This window comes from Rhagoletis pomonella, unplaced genomic scaffold (genome assembly GCF_013731165.1).
Source record: "Rhagoletis pomonella isolate Grant_MI unplaced genomic scaffold, Rhpom_1.0 Rhpom_scaffold_00004, whole genome shotgun sequence".
In the NCBI taxonomy this organism is placed as follows: Eukaryota; Metazoa; Arthropoda; class Insecta; order Diptera; family Tephritidae; genus Rhagoletis; species Rhagoletis pomonella.
In genome coordinates this window covers 48,925,088-48,947,310 of record NW_023458558.1, presented here as the reverse complement: position 1 = coordinate 48,947,310, position 22,223 = coordinate 48,925,088, and the positions used below count along the sequence as shown (strand labels likewise).

General features: G+C 32.0%; 1 protein-coding gene across 4 annotated transcripts in view; it reads right to left on the bottom strand.

Moving 5' to 3' along the window:
- LOC118737711 (fasciclin-1) overlaps positions 1-22,223 on the bottom strand; it is a 53,368-nt gene that overhangs the window by 4,954 nt on the left and 26,191 nt on the right. The window contains exons 2-10 of one of the 4 annotated variants that reach the window (XM_036468412.1): positions 22,018-22,147; positions 21,745-21,914; positions 20,723-20,856; positions 20,564-20,660; positions 19,470-19,638; positions 19,236-19,396; positions 10,213-10,221; positions 3,959-3,967; positions 712-863 (exon numbers count right to left, since the gene is read on the bottom strand). In XM_036468412.1, the coding sequence (XP_036324305.1) occupies positions 712-863; positions 3,959-3,967; positions 10,213-10,221; positions 19,236-19,396; positions 19,470-19,638; positions 20,564-20,660; positions 20,723-20,856; positions 21,745-21,914; positions 22,018-22,147 (1,031 nt within the window). The remainder of the gene's footprint in view (positions 1-711; positions 864-3,958; positions 3,968-10,212; positions 10,222-19,235; positions 19,397-19,469; positions 19,639-20,563; positions 20,661-20,722; positions 20,857-21,744; positions 21,915-22,017; positions 22,148-22,223) is intronic. The other 3 variants (XM_036468414.1, XM_036468413.1, XM_036468415.1) reach the window with 3 other exon arrangements.

The window sequence follows — 22,223 nt, the reverse complement described above, 5'->3', positions numbered from 1 at the left end:
TCTATATTATACAATAAAATCTAAAAACTAAAAAAAATATTAAATTAGCAAAAGAAAAACAAATTAAATAAAAGAAGAAAAAACAATTAAATAAATCTTTAGAAATTAAATGAAATAAAAAAATATATATTTTTCTTGTTTTCAAAAATTAAATGAAAATCAAAAATATATAATTTTCTTTAAAAAACAATAAAATATTAAAATTGAAAGAAATTTCAATTAAAAAAATTAAAATTTTAAGTAAAAATTTCTAAAAGATTGCCACGTCTAACTGCACATTAACAGGTCTATTTTGCATGTTACAGATAATTTTGTAACCGTAAAATTTGATTACCAAAAAATGTTACCACTTCTTGTCACTGCGATTCTAGGTACGTTGGTAATGCAGTCAAAATATTCAGCAATTCAGCTATGAAGATTTGTGAAAATTTTGTTATTGCATATTTCACGGGGCAATATTTTTTTACCTCACTTATGAGAAATGGCAACAAAATTTACGGGTTTTAAGAGTGCACAGAATGCGAAAAGGATTCTAAAATTTGACAGGAACTTTATTAGCTAGTTACAAAATGTTTGTTCCCAACACAGAATGGACCTGTAAGTGCTTATTTTATTTCACTATATTTTGGTCTTACAGATTATACTCGTATGAACAGAACGCTAGAATGTCGCACAGTATGCTATGTAAGTATTCGAAAATAATTGTATTACCTTATGACATTTTGTACTTCCTTTGCCTCCCAGGCATCATTGCTCGGAGCCAGAATAGTAATTTCACCCAAGTTGCTAATATCGGTTAGCACCTCACCGCCATTATCCATAATAACGTCATAAAATTTGCGTAGAGCTCCGTTTTCATTGTCCTGTGGGGAAAAACGTTTATAAGAAATTGTTATGGATCAATACATAAAGACGTTTTGGTTGGGGAATAAAATGCATATTGACAAAATATCTACATTTTTATAAATAGGTACATGTTAATATATCTATCTATATGTAAGTATGTACATTATAGGCACTAGCAAGCATACATCTTAGACAACGGATTATATATATAAGTAAAGTAGATTTAAGGTATTTACATATATAAACAGATTATTAAAGTTATGAAGTTTGTGAATTTTTTATACAAAATTGTACAGTTATAAATGTTGATGTATGTATGTAAATAGGTACATACTACATATGTACATTTGTTTGAAATTACATAAAATAGACATCTAGGAATATAAAATATATAATAGCAAGATTTGTAGTTAATACTAAAAAAGAAGTTCGATGGTAGTTAATAAAACAAATGAGTAACAAGTAAAAATTTGTACAATTTCAAATTAAATTTTTTTTTTTTTAATAAAATTAAGAGTACTTCATATGAGGCTCTGAGAAGATGATAAATATTCTGAGATACAAACATATGGAAGATTTTTGTATATTCATGTATTTACTAGTACATAAGTATGTACATACATATATACTCGTTCATGACAGTTAAATATTTATAGGTGCAAGTGATATATGTATATGGATGTACATAGGTAGCTAAAGTTGACGTGCTGCGGCTCATGAGGATTAGGACTTAATGCTAGGAATTTGATTATTGTGAGTTTTTTATCATTCAAGTTTTTTTTTTTTACACTATTGTCTGTAGCATAGAAAGTATTTTTAAGAATATGTTTAATTAAATCTTTTACTTTTTGGTTTTACCTTTAATAATATTTTGTTTAAAAAGGCTGGAAATTAAGGATGCACTTTACATTTCTTGCTGATTTCTAAACCATTTATTCTTAAACCAGGGGTGCCCACCGTGAAGCTCAGCTGGCTCACGACAATATCACTTGGCTGTTGCCGTTTGGCTCAGTATGTTAAATTTGCTGAGCGCCCCTGCTTTAAACTCAGCATCCTTATTTTTAAATTAAGGAGGGCAGTCCAAAGGGAAGGGTAAGTGCAATATTGCAACAATGCAGCAATTTTTATTTCGTCGTAGAAGCCTATTGTTTAGGACCCGTGTCCTGTGCGAGCCAATGTTTTCTTCTGTAGTATAAGGAATCTAGGAAATTTTCCGAAATATCAATGTACTTCTGCTACAGACTTTGAGCGATCTGCTTCCGTACCCCGAAGTCTTGCAAGGTATCTAGTGAAAGCATAGTAGGGGTATTCTCAGAGTCTTGAAAAGCCCTTGCACGGTGCACGGATTGAACGGTTTGCAAATCGGTCCCATACGAAAACCCGATTTTTACCGTGCACTATGTGCACCCAGCAAAGGCCTTGGGAATACTCAGTACTAGTATGTTTTAGTGTTTTGTACAATGGTGTTGGGGTTAGTACGGGTATGCTTTTTAGTTATTATTTTTAGATCACCTTCAGCATATCGGGCGCGAAAAACCTGGTGAGTCTTTTCCTATATATAGTATATATATATATATATGTATATTTTTTTTCAAAATTAATTTCTTTTCTTTCTTGGCCATATAATTAAAGCATCGCTGAGTCGAAGCTTCATTTAAATTACATAAATACTATTATTACAAGGTATGTTTCTTATGACAAAACGTATAGAATGAGTATATTATGTGAATAAGTTTAAGTTTAAGTTTAAGTGGACCCCAAAAACAAGATTAATGGAATTATTTTCATCTCCAAAATTTAGTCTAAATTATTCTAAGTTCCTTCACCAACACACAAAGAGGTCTCATGACATTTAGAGTTCTTCACACTCTATCAGCTGTTTGTATTACTAGTCTTTTTTGTGGTGGAAAAACTCGCGCCATAGTTTCAGAAGTCTTTGGAAGACATTACTATACATTCCGAACGAAAACAAGAATTGCATATAAATACACTACTTATATTATTTTGTTAACGTTTTGGGCATTTGTACCCTGCAAAGAAAGCCAAACATGTATGTCCAGTTTATATGTATGTTATGTATTTAATGGGTCTAGTCAGGTTTGAGAAGTGGCTTATTAATGCCATACACGTCTACCAGCAGAGGTCGTACGCCCTAATTGGCCGATAAAATCTATGGAGTAATACTGAATGATCGAGGATGAAAATGCGTTAGGTCACTCTGGCTAGTCATCACCACTGAGCAAATATATCATATTTATCACGAATATTTTCTCAATACATCAGAGGCGAAGTAACAGTCAAAGCAGTGAACTTATCGAAGTGAATGTGAACCAAAGAAAGCCGATAAAGAATGGAAAATAACACTAAAGATGACACAACGCCAAAACCGATTTGTGTCCAAATCAAATTTGACAAGCGATGGCGGAAAATCGGGCCACAATTTGTAAGCGATACAAAAAAAAAAAAATTAAAATACTCTGGACTAAGTGTATCGAGTTAAAAGAGACTATGTTGGGAAAAGGAGACTATGTTTAAAAATAAATTTTGTTCAAAAAGTCACTGTCTTATCAAAATTCCCTCGTAGTTGTTTGATATAATTTAAAAAATGTAGTTGTGCTGTGGATCAAATCGCTAATAAGAAAGTTCGGAAGTCGCAGTTCAAAGTGTGAGGCTACTGAAAGATTTATTTGCGGAGACTGGCATTTAGTGGAAATCCTTTAAGTGACAGCCGTACTTCATATTAAAAAAAGTTTAAATTCAGTTTTTCCTATTGCTAGTCATATTTTGTATTCATAGCACTTGATATGGTTTAGAAAGCAGCATTTTGAGTATTTATTTAGTAAAACCAAAAAATATTGCAAATTTAAAATTTAATTTGTGTTCATACATTAGAATTTTTTTTTTATATATAAGTTAATTAAGATAAAGACGCATCACTGGACATTTTGACAAGAAACAATTTTGCACACTTAAATTCAGTACATTCTTTGAATATAAATTTGAATTTTATTAATATTGTTCATTAACTTCAAGCATACGATTTATTTATAGACTTGTTTTAAATTTTTATTATATTTAATTTTTTTTTCTTGCAAATCTCGTACATACTTACGTTCATCAACTACGCGATTGCGAATTTGCGAATTGTTGTTGTGGTAATGATTTGGTTTTGATATTGGTTGTGTTTTGGATTTTGTGTCAAACGACAGAGCAAGCAGAGCAGCGACAGAAACATTTAGAGGTTCAAGGTCGTTGCACAAAGTGATCAGCGCCATCAGCGTACGAGTTGCCGACAACGTTAATAAAAGTACATAATCAATTGAAATTCAATTAATTTTTGTTTATTTTTTTGTTTTTACTTGGGTTCTAAACATTTGCAAATGCGATATTTATGTATGAATGTAGTTGTGGTAGGTAGATATGTATGTAGTAGGTCTATAGTATTGCGTGCAATGTATTCGTGTTAAGGCACTTGGGGTATCTATCCTATGTAAATGTTTCGTTCAACATTCAAACTTTTTATATGTACATATGTTGTAGGTCTGTGTGTTGCGTTATTCAACATTTTAAGTTATGCTAAGATGGATGTTTCCTTGGTTGCATGCAAATCGGCAGATGCAGAATGCACATTTTATTTAAGGGAAATTTAAAGCTTCACATTGTTACATGCATACATACGTACGTACATGCATTGAAGTGGTCTCTGACTCGTTGAGATGTTGATCAACTCCAAACAAGCAAGACAAGATCAGCCCTAACCAATCTATACGGACAGAAAAAAGTAGTAATATTTTTTTATTATTTCACCGTTTTTCTGTCAAAAACAAGTCCACATTCCCATGTATTGTAATTAGGTTCTAGGTTTTGTTATCTAATAAAGGCATATGGAACAGCACTTTATTTATGTCTGCACGTGTGAGTGAAATAATGGGTAAGTTCAGAAGGCGCAGCTGCTCACTACGTGTTATTGTATACTTCTGATCAACTCAACAGTTGAGTGTTTGATCATTGTAATATTTTTCTGATCATTTGTAAAAAAATTTTGTATGACACGGTTTTTTTGTTTTTGTTTTGTAAATGCATAATTAGTGGGCAGAAACAGAAACGGATAGACTGTTTATAATATTTTTATTGAAAAGGTTGCTCCCTCTGACTTTTCAGTAGGCTAGTAAAGAAACTGAGACCTTCGGGTTTTCAATTGATACTAGTATGATTTGTAAACACTTTTCAAAAATGGCAATGATATAAATAGTTTTTATAACTAACTTCACACGAATATTAAAAAAATATATATATTACTACATTTTTTTTTAATAAAACCACAAAATAAAAAGTGACGATTTTAGACCCATCGGCCGTTGAGGGTTAAGATATATATAAATATATATATTTTTTTATTAATTTATGTACTTGTTTAGCCATAATTAATTTTTGATAACAAATTTATAAAATTTCCCATAGTGCATTGGCAAAAATGAAAAGCAAAACTTTAGAAAATAAGATTACGTTAACTTATCTGAACCACTCTACCAGAATTGTGTATGTATTCAAATTGAGTGCCTGACTGCTGATCAAATGAAAATTGATAATATAATCGTCCGCGCTGTGACTGCGCTTTTTAAGCAACGCATATTTAATACACTGAAAGAAAAATCAACCAAAAATTGGTTAATACATATCACCAAATTCAAACTTGAAAAGGAATCGACGTGATTTTTGGTTAATGCCTTGGTTGATACAACAATGATTTGATAATATTAACCACAATATTGTTTACATTAACCAAACATTTGTTTGGCGATTTTTTCGTTTGAATACGTTTATGTTCTGCACTGAACAGATACCTTTTCATAATTCAGAGATTCAAAACAAAAATGTTTATTATCATTTTAGCACGTTGCCTCTGACGGGAAGATGCGGTTCTTCTGAAAGTTACTACATAACAGCAATCAGCCACAGGCGCTCTGCATGTTTATCCGCAAACGTTGAAGTCGAATCAATTTTCTTCGTCGTTTGATTTGGTTCTGCACTTCACAGATGCTTTTTCGTAATTATGAAAAAAAAACAGGGAAAATATCAAAATGTGTTTGCCGCTGACGGTAATCGTACTCGATTCTGCCTGCTCTACACGTTCAGCTACAGCCAGACATACGAATTTGTTTTCAAATGTTCAACTTGAATCACATTTCTTTCAATCGGTTTACTTAACATGAAAAAAACAAACAATAACTTGGCTGAAAAAGCAATTGTACTTTCGGATCAGTGTATTACACTCACTTCCTGAAGAAATTCTTTATATGCCCTTTCCTACATTTCTGAACAAAGTCTATACTAAAATTTTAGCTAGCCACGAATGCATTGTTCTGAACAGGTCCTTTACTGTAAATCTAAATTGCCCCTTTTTCGTTTTATTTTGAATTTCCTATTTTAATTTACAGTGCAGTCCTAAATTGCGATTATTTTTGCATTAAAAATGTTCTTTTGTGTTTATCCATTTTTTCACCGCAATTGGGCAACAAAAATGTTTTTCTTCCACTGGGTCCTATGAATAAAAACTAAACAATTACTTTTTCTGAAAACTTAATCATTAATTTAATCAAAAAAGCAGGTAGTTTCAATAAACAACTTTTGACGGATAATAAAATATTTTGAAGTTTCATAAATTGTGAGTATTATCAACGGCCTTGTCACTTTGACAATATTAAAACCATAAATCTGAGTATTTTCCTTCCCATATTTATACCAATGTAATAATATTTCACTCGCACTATTTTTATTAAAAATACATAAAATATAGACTATTAAAGAAGACGTCATCGTAATTATTCTTTTCATTTTATAATAAAAACCACGCGCGCATTATACTTTTATTTTTTCGTTTTCTTATTTTGAATGCAATCTTGCGATTTAAAAATCTAATTCTAAAAAATGCTCACGAGCTTGTGTTAGCAAATCCAATTTTTTGCAAAAAATGTCAATTACGCGGATTTGTAGAACAACGGTACGCGGTTTTGTAGTTTAAACGACGATATTTAGGTATAGTATTATACAATAATTGGAAATCGTACCCAGTTAAGCTGCAAAAATGAAAATCTCTGATAAGTTCTTGTATGCTACAACCAGTTTAACCTCTGGTGCAAAAAGTTAAGCTTCGGAGAAAGTGCCCTGATAGAAGTTTATTATTGTATGGCTGTCACTTGCCAGAGCTTGTCGTGGCAGTATCAAGAAAACCCTTGTCAGAAAAAACTTGCCAGTAACAGGATTGTTAATATATTTCGTCGTAGGGCCATTCCAGACACAACGAGAGATAACCGTTGTTAAGAGAATTTGTTCAGCTCCAGAAGTAATTGTCTCTGATTTACTTTTGTATGGTGGGGCTTGTGCAGATCCTGCGTTGGGAAGAATATTGTTAAGAAAAGCTATTAAGCACCAGAATAGTTTACCTGTAGAAAATATTTTAATGCCAGAACCTGTTTTGGCACAGTGGAAATCTCAGTTACCAGACTCTAGACGAAATCAATGATATGTAAGAGAACTCATGAGAATATTACTTAAACGATCACATAATACACACATAAGTGTTATAACGGTGTAACGATATCACCTGACTATAGTACCTTGGACTTTTGCATTTGGGTTTATATGCTGCAAGAACTCGAGGATTACAGGATTACAAATCGAAAAAAAGTGATGGGTTTTAAAGCAGCCATTCTCGACATATGGGACAATATACCGATGGACGTGGAGCGTGCCGCTTGCAACAATTTTGAAAAAGGACTTAAGCGTGTTTCGTCAAACAGAGGGCAAATAACGGAGTAACTGCCTTCTAAATCGTTATAATTATATAATTATAACTTTTAACCGTTTCAACTTTTCCAAGTACAGCTTTGATCAATAAAAAAACTACTTTGTTTTTGTATCAAGATATACTGGTCGCACTGTAAATGTGGGAGTATTAAGATTTTAAGATGTATGTTGATTTGTAATGTCTATCGCCGGGAAATAATTAAAAATATTTTTTTTATCACATTTTCTTTGCTTGTAGTGTTAATGTATATCTTATAATCGCTTGTGTTCTGCTTTGTTGGTATATATTCTAACTACATATACGTATGTATTTATTCCATGAAGCGATGAGCATAACGCAACTTTGCATGCAAAAATGTGTTCCTTGTAGGATTTCTACATTATTTTGTCATGCTTCAGCGAATTAATTAAACGAAGCTGCAATTCTAACAATTAAGCTAAAAACTTAAGTGTATGAAATTTTGTACAATGTTTTCAGATGCAAAATGGTTTCGAAATTTGTGTTTAAAACTCTCCAATAATTTTGAGCCTTTTGTCTAAAAAATGTCAAATAATTATGACCTAAAAATGTATTTATTTTATTTCTTGGCACTACTCAATAAGCTTGTAATATGGAAAACTCAATGGAGGCTTTCATAAAAGTTGACTAACTAAGACTGCTACTAAGTACTTTACTTCGGAAGAAATTTGAATAGCGGCACTCTTAGAGCAGGGGAAACAAGGCCGTCCGCTTACGTCGCACAGTGTTTCATCTTTATGGAGGCAGGTGGAAAAAATTCATGGTTACATTTGATAAAAAAACCGGTTGGTTTTAAATTTTACATCACCTACTCACATAGCCCAGTAAAATTACACTTTTTCTTAAAAAAAAAAACAACTTGTAACAGCAATTTTTTGATGCAGTTTACTTCTTTTTGCCACGTAGATCATGGATTCACAGTCTAGCCCCTAAATTTCATTTGGCAACATTCAGCCATCTTGGATTATATTTTTTAGGTTTTTTTGCGATTTTCAAGCTTATTTTGCATTTTTCGTAAAAAATTGTTAAATACAAATATGAAGAGAATTTCATTTCCCAAATTTGTTGTATAGAAGGATTTAAAAAAAAAAAAATTTTTATTGTAAAAAATTTGCAAAAACTGCGAAAAATATATATATACAGTGGTGGAAGATATAATAGAAACTTTTTACTTCGACCAGTTTTAGCTATATTACTTTGTTTATTCGATGTTTAATATTTTTGTATAAAAGCCTAGCGCAATATATAACACACACCATATAAATCCACGTTTCAAAGTTTGTACAAAAATTATAATAATTCAACAAATTTTATCAAAATCCCCAAATTTGTTGAATTTTTATAATTTTTGTACAAACTTTGAAATATTGATTTATATAGTGTGTGTTATATATTGCGCTAGACTTTTATACAAAAACATTAAACATCGAATAAACAAAGTAATATAGCCAAAACTGGTCAAAGTAAAAAGTTTCTATTATTTCTTCCACCACTGTATATATATTCAACAGAAATTGTCAAAATGGCGAAAACCGTGACACGGTAAAATTTTTTCGCAGTTTTTGCTAATTTTTTACAATAAAAAATGTTATTTTTTTAAAAACCTTCTATACAACAAATTTGGGAAATTAAATTCTCTCCATATTTGTATTTAAAATTTTTTTACGAAAAATGAAAAATAAACTTGCAAATCGCAAAAAAACCCCAAAAAAATATAATCCAAGAGGGCGGAATCTTGCCAAATGAAATTTAGGGGCAAGACTGTGGATCCATGATCTACGTGTCAAATATGTATAAATAAATTGCATCAAAAAATCGCTGTAACAAATTTTTTCAATTTTCCTACCAAATTTATCTAATTTTACTGGGCTACACACCCCTTCTCTACGAACGGTACATTTCCGTAGAAATTCTTAAATCGGCGCCATATCGACTAGACAGCTTAGGCGCGTTTGGAGATTCCTAAGGAAGATTACACCACATGACAAGTTTCAGCGAAGTCACTGTGCGTCGCTAAAAAAACTTAGTGAAATCTAGTGGTCAGCGGCGGGTGGTGCAACGGGTGCAATGTGACACTGCCCAACGCAGGCCCTGAACGTTCTACTCGATGTGGTGATGAAACGAAATATAAATATGCACATATCTAGATATCTATGTATGCAGATTCATTCCTCTTTTTATTAAAAATTTGCATGGTTCTTAGTTTTGTAGGCGCGTAAAGAAAAAAAACGACAAGCATTGTTTTTATTTTAGTTTTATTATTTGCATGCATTACAAACATATTCAATGCAAGCGCAGTTCAACCTGGTGCATAATTTTTTTGTATCTTGCTTATGTATTTATGCATGAAGTATTCAATGTATGTATGTATGTACTATTATTAGAAACGTTTTTATGTAAAACTTGTAGTATATTAAATAGGTACTCGTATAACATATGTATGTATGTTTGTTTGTTTGTTTCGTATGCGTGAATGTTTTCGAGTGGCTTTTGCATTTACATACATATGTACATAAGTGTTTATTGTTTGAATTATTTACCTTAAAGGACTAAAATGTTTGAATTGTTGAATGAGTTTCCGGCGCGTTGCATATAACCGAAACAAAAAAAACGGCACAAATAAAAACCAAAAACAAAACGAAGAACATTCGGCAGAGAAGAGTACAAAGAAAATACAGTAGTCAATATCGTTTTCTGCTCGTATCACAACAATCACATCAAACAAATGATGAACTAAATATTTATGTATGTAGAATTTATAAAGTAGTTACATGAAATGGCAATGCTCGATTTGTATTTGTACAAGGCTGATAGAGTTGATGGGATTTTATTTTTATTTTTTTTTTTTCATTTCATTTGTCTGATAACGAAATGGACGTAATGCACAAATTCATAAAAATAATGAAATCATGAATACGCAAAATAGTTTTTTCTTAGCTAAAATAAATAGAAATTCTATAGTTAAAGCACAAAGCATGTTGCCAATTGCAAAGCAAATAAAAACCAGCAGTGCAAAGGAAATTACAGAAATCGAAAGGTAAACTAAAACTACAAAAGCGGAGACAGTGAAAGTTCAATGGTTTAAGTTACTAGCGAATTAAAGTGAGCAGGAAACTGTGAAGCTTCTTTACTGAATAGAACTAATGAATTTTGAAATGAAAAAAATAAATCAAAAAAAGCGTATAGTAGCTCCTCTAATTTTTTGTTATGTCATTAAATGAATAAATATGCATACGTTTGTAATGTGGTCTGTGCAATTTTGATGAATATTACATCCGTTTGTAACTGAGAATGTGCATTGGTATATGATCAGTTGGAAGGCATCTCTAAATCGGGCATTATAATTATTGGCAGTGGCGGATTTACGGGGGTGGTTTTCGGGCTCAAACACTCACGCCTCCGTAGAGACGTTACTTTTCGAAATTCCTAACATACGCATTGTAAGCACATAAATATATAATCAAGCTTTAAACACATACAGGATTTAGAAAAAAAAAATATTTCCATGAGCTATTTCTCTACAAATCTTCTAGATGTTTTACAAAGCTCTACCAATATTTTATTTACAGAAAGTGGTATATCAAAATGAATATTTAAAGATGCAAATCCGTTAAAATTATCGGCACTATCGATGATTTCAGACTATCGTATTGACTATCTATAGTTTAAATAAAATGTAAATGTGTCAGAACAAAATTTGAAAATGAACGCCCATTAACTTGACATTAGCTTTTGGTATGGTTTATGCGAGGGCAGCGATTTATGCGGCATTTTAATTGGTGGGCTAAATCAAAGGTTACACGATACGATCACTGATCAGTGACTAGAATAGCAAGCATCTTGGATTAGCGCGGTTAAAAGAATGGGTTCCTATTCAAGCTAAATGTGCCAGCAACTGCCAAAATAATTGGAAAAATCGACAATTATCGCATGTACATACATAGGTAACTGCCTCTACGGATAAGATTTCCAACTGATGATTTCATGAGATAATTTTATATCTCTTTGTATGTATATATGAAAGGAAGTATGCATGTATGTAAATGTATTGATGAGAGGTGGACATCTTTACTAGGAATGTTAATCCCGTGATCCCGGGATCCCGACCTTTTTAGGTCCCAAAATAGAAAATAATTTTCTCGACCAGTATTGGCTATATTTTTTTTTTTTAATTTAATAATTAAAATTTTTTATAAACGTCATCTTATTATACATATAACACCGTGCGATAGTAAATTTTACACACAAAAACCAATACATTCGTGAAACTGCGGGCCAAATATTGTAAAATTGCGTCTTTAGTTTTTTTTCACTCTGACGTCAGTAATTCCAAAATAATTTAAAAATTCAGTGAAATGTGCTTAGAGAAGAATTATGGGTATTAAATTAAAGAAGAAATTTTGTAGAATTTAAACAGGTTGAATGTTTGCTGAATAAGGACGGGTAGTATTGAAAATGTCTTTTTAAAAATTTATTCTTGAAATTTCGCAATATTTGTTTTTGAAAAAATTATATGTTAAGGACTTATATGTATAAACTCGTTAAAATCGTCAAACTTTTTCCTTCTAACTTTATCAGCTTAAAAAATTAGCTATTCGTCCTTGTGAATTCAACAGATTTTGATATTTTTTTTTTATTCTAAAGAAATTTCCTCTTTCATTTGGTACCCATATTCATATTCTACCCCGGGATCCCGGGATTGTGATAACGAGTTCCCGAAAATCCCGGGATCGTAAAAAGCGAAAAAATTAACAACCCTAATCGGTACGTCAAAGCCATTTCGATTTATTTTTTAAAGTGATTTTTATTTAAAGTAATATTTTTGCTATGTATAGGTATATGGATTCTGGAAGTACTCTAAGTTATACATGTATGTATGTATGTATGTATGCATGTGCGCTGTGATTTTTTATGCAAAGATGTTTTAAAGTGTTCACAAATAAAATGCTTCGAAGCTATGAAATGCGCGAATAATGGAGAACACGATTCCACTTTTGCCAGTGCAACCCTTCTAACTATACCAAATTTAGAAAACCACAATTTTGAATATTTTATTGAAATTATCAATGCAAGTCTATAGAATCCAATTAATTTATGATGAGCATCGCATTACAAAGTGGTGGGCGAAAGTAGCATTTTGACTATTCAACTAATCGATGACTATGGCCGGTGGGGTGATATTTCGAGTGATTGAATATAAAATTGTTTTTATTCATAACAAAAGTACAACGTTTATTAGTTTGTATACTTACATCGCACCCAAAATTTTTTTAAAATAAAATTTATATTTTAAAAATTATTTTAAAATAAAATTTTGCTTTTGATTTTACATCAAACCGAAAACGAATTAAAAATCGCAAATTTGCTAATTCAAGTTCGAGGTAAAATCAGACTATGGGGTTTTTTTATTCAAATATTTTGTTTGGTTTGTTTTCTTGGTTTGAGATTTTGGTTTTCTGATTTTGATTGTTTCATTTGTTTATGTTATGCTTAGTAAATGATGATGTACATAAATAATAGCAATTGAAAGAGCGAATAATGCAAATTATCAGTAATTTTTAATCGATAATTTTTATAACTAGCGTGTATATTTTTAAATAAATCAGTTTTATTTTTGCATGTGCATTTGCTTTGATCGCACGAGAAACCTGTTTAAGTTCAGTGCAACTTGTTTCACAATTTTCGTTTAGGTTCAAGTCAGATCAAAACTACAAACTGTGCACAGGGCTATTGCTATATAATTTAGTGTTATGAAGGAAATTTATATTTAAAAATATTTATTAAAAGCAAAAAAAAACCAAACTTGGATTATGTTGACCTTAATGCTAACATAAGTCAAGTCCACTAGCTTACACTGTGATTCCAAAAATGGCTATCATAAGTTTATTAACTAATCATTTTTTTAAAAGTCTTCGTTTTAATTAAAGGTTAATCAATGAAGTTAAGGTCCCGTACCATTACTTTATTTTCGCAATTTATACTGCAGTTTTCTAAAACCAAAACTCAGCGGCGAAAAAATTGCAAGGTCAAGTTACATTTACAATCCAAGTCTACTTTTCAAGGTATAAAGAATAGAAAAAAATCCTTTCCTCACTTACACTACCCTTAATTAATCCTAGTACATAAGCATGTGATACCCTCGGATCTGAAAAACCTATATTTAGTACAGTCGAATTGTGTTGATCTGACGACTTTTTAGATGGTGGTCAGTTCTTTTGTAAAAGTGTGAGGCTAGTCGCTAGAAATATAAAACTTGATGTGCAGGAATCAGGCGAAATACATATTTCGTATCGTAAACCAGTAATGAAGGCAATTAATAAAAGCTAAAGCTGGGATCCCACGATTGCCACAATACACCAATTATTGCCTCATTTTATGCCCCAATCGTGTGATTTCACAATAAATTGACTCATGCGGCAATAGAGGCCGATATTGTGCTTACTGTGCCCAATCAAATACGGCCCGTGTGCGGCAATCGTGTGATAGCTCGATTGGCAATCATGGGGCAATGAAAATTTCAAAATTGCGGCACTATTTATTGTATTCTTGTGCGGCAATTGAAGTGAACAATACACATCAATATTTAGGCTGTTTATTAATAATTTACTTTTTTGCTTCCTTATGTGTCCAAAAATCACTGAAATTAATATCCTTGTTTTCGGAAGCAACATAACTTTTAATTTAATTTGTAGTGAAATTATAATTTTTCTTGAAGTCCGATAACGGAATCTTTGCCGCGATATATACCACCACAAGCAAAACTCATACGAGAAGAATACGAAAGGATTTTATGTCACCAAATGGCGGACTGCCAGGACAGTATAAATTTATTTAAAAAAAAAAACTTAAAAGTTCAATACAGCCCACGACAAAGCAGTAGAACCTCAACATTTTGACCAGTCTTGACTATTTTTCTTCTACTTATTTAATCTTCATTATTTTCGTATAAAAGTATAGCTCATTGTCTAACAAAAACTGCATAAATCCAAATTGCAAGCTTTATACAAAAATTATAAAAATTTCTTAAACATTTGAACACAATCCCACGGTTTATAATTTGGATTTCTAGAAAAAAATGGTTATTTAGTTTTGTAGCTCATTAAAATTTAGTACAATAAGGTGGAGGTTTGAAGTTGCTAAAAGATCCTGTTGATTTTTTATAATTTTTTTAGCTGACGGTATTATGCACTTTCTTCTCTGTAAATTACTTTGTAAACTGCAAAACAAAATTTTTTCTAGAAACCCAAATTAAAAACCTTTGAATTGTGATGAAAATTTTAAGAAATGTTTATAATTTTTGTATAAAGTTTGGAATTTGGACTTATGTGGTTTTTACTAGACAATGAGCTATGGTTTTATAGGAAAACAAGGAACATTAAACAACAGAAGAAAAAAGTCAAGTCTGATCAAAATGTTAAGGTGTTATCTTTTGTTGCGAGCTGTACATATAATTATAAAATTTAATTCCAAACATAAATTATGAAAATTCGCAGCTTTCATTTAAACAAACATAACTCTTTTGTACCAATTTTACTTGTAACGAATAAAAAAAAAAGAAAACTGTTGCAACTTGAACTCCACATAGCACGTTGCAGTTATCGTCGAAAAATAAAAAAACTATACAATCAAACTTCTAAATAAATGCGTGAGTTTTCGTTGGGCACACGTTTTTGCTTCTTTGCTTTCAAACAACAACAAATTTGCACAAAATGAGCCAGCAATATACAAAGCAGATGCAATTGATTTATTTTTTTTTTATTAAGAATACGCCATTTTTACACAACAGAGAAAAAAACAGAATTTAGAGGTCAGCGCAACACTTTATGGTCACAATTGCCGCATGCTCGAACAATCGTGTGATAAGTTTGGGGCAATTATTGTCACTATATTGCTTTTCGCCAACTTACGGCAATGAGAATTGTATAAAAGGAGGCAACCGTGTGACTGTACAGAATTTCATTGAGACAATTACAATACAGCACAATAAAAATTGTTCCAGATTGGTCCATTTGCGGGAATCGTGGGATCTCAGCTTAACACTCAAATATCTTAAAAAATACATCCATCAATTTCGTTTTTACAGTATACAAATTTTCTGGCAGCCCTTAAAATATGTCACTTCAATTCAATGAAAAAATTTGCCTTTTCAAAAACAACAATTTTAAGAAGAAACATTTACTCCAGAAAATAGATACAATATCTATACAGTTTTAGCTAAATGCATTAGCACTGTCTACATTTTAAAAACAAGTCAACCTAATGGTATGTTTCCATGAGCACATGGCACACTACTATCAATTTGGCTAGACTTCCGATACGGCTTTCGATTTTGTACAAACTTTAGGTGTTTCACCTGACAACCAAACGGAATTACAAACCACAGCGTGACAGAAATTGGTACCAGCAACATTAAATTGCGTAATATGGAGACAGTGGAAATTCAGAAATTCACTTTAATCCTTTCAATCCGAAAAGTAACCAGCAGAGAAATCTCGGTTTTAGTTTTTTTTAGCTTTGAGATATGTAATAAAAAAAAAAATATTATAAAAGGATCGGCCCCTCCATCCACGGTATTCTGGGAGGTCTAGGACATATGTGTCCCATTCGGAATTTTGGACGTCGGTAAAATAATTGCAAGAAAAATCTCTAGACACATCACACTCCATTATCTGGGTTAATATTTTGACCTCTTTTGGTTCCTTTGGCATACATATGTATGTATGTATGTAGTACAAAGTGCTGAAATTGCTTAAAAACACTAAGCAGGTATGTCCCAACAAAAATACTTACGGGACACATATCGCACACCGTCTTCAAAAGAGTCGTCGCAAAAACTATTTCTTAGCACAAGCTAAGCTCATATGTTCAAGGGCCACTTCACCTTAGGTGTTTTTAACGAATTATAACAAAAATTTGCTGCAGCTTTTGGTATACCTTGGACTTGTGCTGTCAGAACTACGCTGAAGGCGATATTTGAAACCCATTTTGAAAAGATATCCAAAAAATATTTATAACCAACGTAAAAGAAGGGGCTCCCCCTATCAATTCGCCGATATATTATTTTATGAAATGAAGTATTTCAAGTTACTAATTTGGTTTAGATCCTATCGTTGGATCCTGAAGAAATCAACGGTACTCCTAAATTTTTATATGAGAATTAAAATCGGTTGTGTGTTTTGCTTACAAATCACTTGCTTAGTGGCAAAAGGCATTATATTCACTATATGAAAAGGGAATTTCTTTCATGTAGATTAACTCTCTGCAAAAAAAATCGAACCTTCTTAGTCTCGCAAATCGTTTTATATACATTTATCGCGACTTGCCCAGGTTGCATACTACAGAGTGAAAGAAAAGCTGGGTACGAAGATGTGTTTCCTATTGTACTGTTTTTCATCTTCAGCTTCAACTTCGTTTTCATATTCGGCATCGCTTCTTATTTCTATTTGTGACCCAGGTGTATTAAAAGGGAATTGACCACCATGCAAAAAATCGCCATCTGACCAAGTTTCGACTGTCTGGGAACTAAAAACGCCAATATATTTACTTAGTATGTTTTTTATGCTTGCATACTATTTATGTATACATTTTTTTTTTTTTTTTTTTTTTTGTAAAGACCAGTATGCATCCCTCAAGAAAAGCAAAAAGTCCATATAAAATGACGAACAAGAAATGCCTAAACAATTTTCTTGTGTCAAATTTTTTTGAGGCAGTACGCAGTTCTTAAGAAATTTTCTACGCTTTTTACTACGGTTTTCTAAAGTTTTTTTTTGTAAAAAAGAGCGCAAGGCAACCCATGCTTGCAACCGAAATGTATGCCCGTTTCATTATTTCTTGAGGAAAGAGTGAGGCAACAGGCTGGTGAAGTATCAGATGCCAAAATTCCTAGGTCACACACACACCATTTTCTTGAGAGCTGCCTACTGGCCTTAAACACACAAAGTAAGGAATTCATGGTGACGGGTAACGTGGCGTATGAGTAACTTACAAAAGTGGCTCTCTAACACTACCAGCTCTATAGTCAAATTTGGGGTGAGTGAACCCTTTGTTTGTTTACGATATTAAATTTTTGAAAATAGTTAATTTTTGACATTAAGAGCGCTGAACTTTGCTTCAAGCTAATATTTTAAGTCAACGGTCGAGTAGAAGATCGGTCTATCTCAACAAATGATTCGAAAACGCGCTATCTCAGATAGTGCTTTTTTGAATCAAACCTTGAAATATGGCATTTTTCAACCGTTTGCTGAGATAGGACGTTTTCGAACTGACAGCTAAGATAGGGCGAGCTACCACTCGCGACGAAATTATTCCTAAAAATATGTCTATTTTAATAAGAGCCCTTGAAAGTGAAACTATATGAAAAACCAACTTTTATGAGTGGAATCAGAAAGAGGATCTACAAATTATAAATACGATCTTTTACTGGAAAGTACATTGCATCTGCGTAATTCTATTTCTAGTAATGCATTTTAAGCTGTACCTCAATGTATTTTGAAATATCATTTAGGCTACTCTGGCTCTCAAGGCCTAATTTTGTTCAAGCATATTATTTAGCTATAGCTATATAAAAAGGACTTAAGATTTCATTACGGTTTTTAATTACTCTGCTATGGGTGAGAGTTTTGAAATCAATATTAAACTTGAAGAATTTTTGTACGTCAATCTTTATTATAGTAGTCTAACCTAGCTTAAGTACGATGATTAGTCTTTAATTTTTGGACAAACTTTATCGCTTACTACGCAAGCAAATAAAAACAACAAAAAAACTTGGCTCTAACCTTATACCATTGCAATTTAAAGCATTAATTTTTGAGGCAAAGCAAAAGTGCAGCGAATAAATAATAAGGCAGACAAAATACGATAACATACGATAACTTTCAACTAGCGTTTTTCTCGCCTATTTTACTCTTGGAAAACAAGTTGTTAATTTTTAGCAATACTTTGAATGCTTAAATTTTGAAAAACATTTTGTAGTCAATTATCTATTGTGCCGACAAATAGTCTTAGTTATCAAATTTTGTCTGAAATTAGATGTGAAATTAAAAAATACTTTGTATTGTACTAAGCGAAGCGCAGTCAGCAGCAGCATTTTAAAGTTAACCAGCCAATTTAAATTTGAAACGTTTACAACATGTTTACAACTTTACGTGACAGATACTTGTACAAAATAATATTGCTCATTTACATACATATACATACATAGTATATGCTAATTAAAGCCGCTGTTCACTGCGTTTGCTTGTGCATTTGATTTCGTCCGTTAAAATATATTAGTAAATTTACTGAATACCAGAGGATACTAATGTTGTGTGGGGCGTGTTATGTCACATGTCAATATGTACCTACGTATCTACACACACACACATAGACCGATAGTTGTATTTTAAGCAAATTGTGTTGTAGTATGTATGTACCAAGAATATTGTTATTGTTTAATTTTGTTCTTTGTTGTATTTGTGTGTAAAGAAAGTATTAATTAAAGGTAATATTCGCGCGCACACGCACACACGCATTATCTACACCCGCACGCTAAATATGTTATGAGTTTTTGTAATCGAACACCTACCTGTAGGAATTGCGTCACTGTCGAATCGATTATCATTAGTGGCCGATGAATCAGATGCGCTACACCATTTCGCACCGGAATATTGCCCTTAACAATTTCCGCTAGCACAACGCCAGTGGAATGCTTCGAATCACCTAGAATAGTATTTGATTTGACGTACACTAAAAGAAAAGACAAAAATGAGGAAGGCATTAAGCAAACCGAAAAAGTCGAGCGATTTTAGATGCCACATACTTTTGCCGTCCTTCTGTTTGAAGAAGCTAACTGTTACTTTGAGATTGTCCTCAAATGCGGCTGTGGTTTGTGGCACTTCGATTTGCGCGGCCGCTGTGAAAATTACATTATTTGGTATGACGTGTCCGTCGATCACTTTGTTGTCCACTAGGCTGCTGCGTGTGGTTTGCTGTGACAATTAATTGACATTTAATTGATTAGCGGTTGAAATTTAATGTGTTTAGCTATTAAATGACACCTCTGTATAAATATATGCGCGTGCTAAGCTTGTGAATGAAATTGTATGTATGCTATATAAAATTACGTATCTAATCGTTATTATAAGTATGCATACGTATGTACATATATACAGTTAGCGTCAAAAATATGAATACCCCGACGTTCTGACAATTTTATTTATTTATATTTCCCATACCAAATTTGTCTTATTTTTTGTTTATAAAAATATAGTTCATTCAACAGCAAAAACCAGCAGAAGCATTTTTTTAATGTCAAATAGAACTCGAGTAAAATTCAAGAATAACCAAAAAATGTTCATCAAAATATTCAACTTTTTAATTCGATATCTTAGTATCGCAGCTTTGTTGCCAATTAAATTTTAGTATAAAAAAGGTGCCAGTTTCAGGAGTCTGAAAATTATCATTGATTTTTAGATTTTTTTGTCAAGGGTGTTGCGCATTTTCTTCCATATATCACATAAACAAAATCTATTTTTATATGGAAGAAAATGCACAACACCCTCCACTGGGCTAACTGCGTACTAAAAAATTTTCTAAGAAATCGAATTGAAAAGTTGAAAGTTTTTATGCAATTTTTTTGGTATTTCTTGAATCTTCTGAACTATATATTATAGTTATAAAAAAGGAAAAATTTGGCATGGAGAGTATAGCTAAATAAAATCGTCAAAACGTCAGGATATTCATATTTTTGACGCTGACTGTATGTATGTGTACGTCACAGAGGTTATTTCAGTCACATTATGGTGCGGGAAAGTCTGTTCAGATATATTTACTAAATATTACAATAGCATTCACTTAATTTTATAGCACGCCTTCTTAAAAAAAAAATCTAGGTTAACGAATTTTATTACTCACCTTGAAGCCTTCATCAATGGGTATTAGAAACGTGTGTCCACCGGGCGATTGGTAGAGATTCTCTTTTCGCATTAAAGTCACTTGGGACCGATATGATCTATATTTGAAATTTAATATGAAAATTTAATAAATGCTTTAATAAAATTTGGTTAGACAAACCTCAAACGGTTGTCGCCGATGTCCAAGAGGTCAGCCTGTTGCAGAAATTGAAACGCATCCAAATTAGTGAACTCAATTTTGGCAGTTGGCAGTGGAGTAAGTGGCACCAAAACTTCATCGATTATATGCATCACCTGCAAGTTGATTTGTTTCTCATTACTATGCCTTTTCTTCTGGTCTAGATAAGCCTGAATAGCCCAAAAATTTCTTCTTTACAATATTTATGAATAATAATTATTCTTTTTTTTTTATCGAGGGACACTAATGGGTTAAACCGCACTCAAATATTTTTCAGCAAATCGAATATTTAAAGTTAATTAAAGTCCTTGCAGGTCTATTAGGTGGCGGGTACATTTTAACAAGTTTTGGCAAGTTTTCTTTTGTTTAGATAATGTTTATTATTTTTTATAGATGTACAGCTCATTATCTAACAAAAACCATGTAAGATAAAATTGTATACTTTGTACAAAATCTATAAAAATTCGACTAATTTAAAAGAAATTATTCAACCTCTTTAAAAAGAATTTTTAAGTTTTGGTTGCGTATACTAAGTTTCATGATCAATTGAAACTGTCAAAGCCTAAAATGACAATACAGCCGCTCTGGTTGGTCTTGGTTAGCTAATATTATTTTTATGCAAAAAGTATTGTGCCTTTAAAATCAATTTCTTGAGGAAATTAATTTACGAGCATTTATTTCTTGAAAGTTTCAAACCGATTTCAGAAATTTTTGTATTTTTATGATTTTTTGTTGTCAAAAGCTGTTTTGCGAGAACGCGAAATTTTTCCAACTAGTCAATTTTATTTTCAATTCAGAAGCCCAGCGAACGTAGAGAAAACTTTGCGATATTTCAGATACCAAAACAAAATATTGTATCGATATCGTATCGCAACTGCTGATAGCTCTTTACACCCTATCGTTATGCACTTATCGAAGTAGGAATTTCGAATTTTTTTGTGCATATTAATTTATATTGTTATAATATTTATGTATTTATTATATAGTACAATTCAATTTCTCACCTGACGCATTCCCAGACTATTGGTCATTTCGACCGTCAGCGACGGTATTATTCTAGCATTATTCACATACACATCGCCATTGCGATTTTTCGTTATATACAACGATGGATTACCACCCATATCCGATGGTATGACCTTTATAAGTTGATCCTGCGTCATTGGTGTGGTTGCTGAAATGATTCGTATTTATTCGTTTAGGTAGCAATATCAACAACACCAACAAGACAAACAATTTCAATTAATTTTGTTGATTATTTACGCATTGTTACTCACTTATGTGATAGAGCACATGTGTGGGTCCATGATGACGCTGGAATGCAGCATTTGTAGGCACAAACACTGTACATGGCCGCAGTGTTAAAGTGGAATTTGCAATAATATTTTGCTCTAGTAAACTATAAAACTGCAAAGAAGATGAAAAAGAAGAAAATAAGAGATATCAATTAGTATTCTACAAATGTGGGTTATACGAGCATATA